This window comes from Hyposmocoma kahamanoa, unplaced genomic scaffold, assembly GCF_003589595.1.
Source record: "Hyposmocoma kahamanoa isolate Upper Pololo Valley unplaced genomic scaffold, ASM358959v1 98686, whole genome shotgun sequence".
Lineage (NCBI taxonomy): Eukaryota > Metazoa > Arthropoda > Insecta > Lepidoptera > Cosmopterigidae > Hyposmocoma > Hyposmocoma kahamanoa.
Window position 1 is genome coordinate 62,560 of NW_020655637.1, and position 2,261 is coordinate 64,820.

Consider the following 2,261-nt stretch of genomic DNA (forward strand, 5'->3'; position numbering starts at 1 on the left):
TTGCATAATGAAGGTTCTTAAAGTCGAATACCGCTTTTAGGCCACGAGGCTTTGCCGGGTGGCCTAAGTAATGGGTACGAGATTTTAAGACCTAATTATGTAATATCTAATTGTGTAAAATACTATTGTCACTAAAAATAAATATATCTTTTTGAAAAAATGCGTAGGAATCTTTTAACTAGGCGGACGTACTTTTTATAACAAAAATTTTTATTGATTAATTTGATCATTTGAGTTGCGTAGTGTAAATATTTTACAAGTTAGTATTAATTAATTGCATTTGTGTATATATTGCTGTATATCTGATAAGTTTTGTATATATTTTCTTTATGTGAGTTGCATGACCGAACCTCCTGATATTGCTTTGGGGGATTTAGGCCCTGATCTAGGTCCCCCTGTTGGTCATGGTGTAACTATACCTGCTAATGGAAGCGAAATGGACACTGATATATCAGTAAGTAGTGCCGATTGGTCGGTACAGCGAATTGCAGAAGAAGAGGGGAAACATCACAGTAACACTAATGATGCAAATGAATTAGATTCTCACTTTGGCAGTATGGAAAAATTATCAAAAATAGATACCGAAAATACTTTTAAACAACCTTCAAATCCAATAAGCTCTGAAGAATCATCATTAGTGACCTTCAAAGACTTTACACACTGATTATGACAAAATACTGAACAAAGACTCTACGTCGATTCCACAGAACACACAAATTGGTCGGAAATAATACATTCTATCTGATGTAGCTCCATATGTGGTACATGTGCAAAGAATTGAGGTTTCCCCTATTGACGCAACTACCTTCATCTTATTACTTTTGGCAATTTCTTTTAAAAAAACAAACTTTTAAAAAATAGTATCACTGGTACTGTCAAAACAATAGGTCGCAATAGATGTACTGTATCATTTTCCACAGTCCGAGATGCCGATGACCTCATAAAAAACAGTAGATTAGAAGATTTTAAGCACCGTGCGTTTATTCCTACGTTTAATGTTACCAAATTATGCATAGTCCGGGGTGTACCAGCTAAGTGGATACTTGAAGAAATTCTAAATATTGTCTCTGTTCCATTAGAATGAGACCAAATTATTAAAATTAGGCGTCTTCATTTTAAAACGCAGCTAAACGGGCCAACAGTTTGGAACCCTTCACAATCAGTTGGGTTCACATTCGATGAAGAAGTGCTTTCCAAAAGAATCTATATGTGCTATAATGCATTGGCAGTAGAACTGTATACTTATCCAACTATCCAATAATAATAATAATAAAAACAACAATGACAATAATTATAACAATAATAATAATAAGTTCCAAAGTGCCCTTGATAGTGGAACGCTCCCAAACTTCTAAACTACTGGGGTTACTCATTTAGCTCCAGAGAGTGTTGCTACCGTGGATCCATCACAATATCGCCCCATAACTTGTCTTTGTACAATGTACAAGACTTTAACATCCGTTGTGAGCGCCAAGATAAGTCAGCACATTGCTGATAACAGTGTGACGTCTGGAGCTCAAAACGGTTGTAAGGTCGTAGTAAGGAGCTCCTCCTCATCGACGCGGCCGCTGGCCAACTTGTCAAACGCAACCGTCGGAATTTTCTGCTTTCCGGAAAATCCCGCTGTCTGGATAGACTACAGGAAAGCGTTCGACTCGGTGCCCCACTCGTGGCGCTCGAGGGTCTTCGAACTGTATAAAATTGATAGTGCCGTTCGACACTTCCTCGGCCAATGCATGGGGGATTGGAGAACGATCCTGACTCTGGACGGTCGGCGGATGACGGATGACGGATGGGGATGACCAAATATTAAGGCGAGGTATTTTCCAGGGTGATTGTCTGAGTCCATTGTGGTTTTGCCTGGCCCTGAACCCTCTGAGTACTCTATTAGAGAGGTCGGGGATAGGCTTCCGTTTCGGAGAGGTGGGCCGCGAATGCCTCACCTTCTCTACATGGATGATCTCAAGCTGTACGGCCCCACAACTGACAGATTTCTGAAGCTACTGACAATCACCAACGATTTCAGTAGTTCGGTTAAGATGGAGCTTGGGATCGATAAATGTGCGGTGGTCCATGTCGAGAGGGGATGTGTCACAATGCCTTCTACATCAGCAAATGGTTGGCATTCCAACATCAAAGTGTTGACTGTTTAGAGAATCAGAATGTAGTAGGAACCATTATGACTATACTTAAGACCTTGTTAGCAAAAAATATAGTTAAGCCATCCAGGATTGTTGTGATACTTGAAATACTCACTAGTT

At 39.8% G+C, this 2,261-nt stretch overlaps 1 protein-coding gene across 1 annotated transcript; it reads left to right on the forward strand.

The window, feature by feature from the left end:
* The first annotated feature begins 1,439 nt into the window (after window positions 1–1,439).
* Window positions 1,440–1,802, forward strand: LOC113238883. Its single transcript, XM_026475735.1, has one exon. The coding sequence runs from the start codon at window positions 1,440–1,442 to the stop codon at window positions 1,800–1,802; it is 363 nt and encodes a 120-aa protein (XP_026331520.1).
* Window positions 1,803–2,261: the final 459 nt, after the last annotated feature.

Coding starts and splice junctions, on each gene's coding strand:
- LOC113238883 (XM_026475735.1), top strand. CDS start 1,440: ATGTACAAGACTTTAACATCCGTTGTGAGCGCCAAGATAAGTCAGCAC.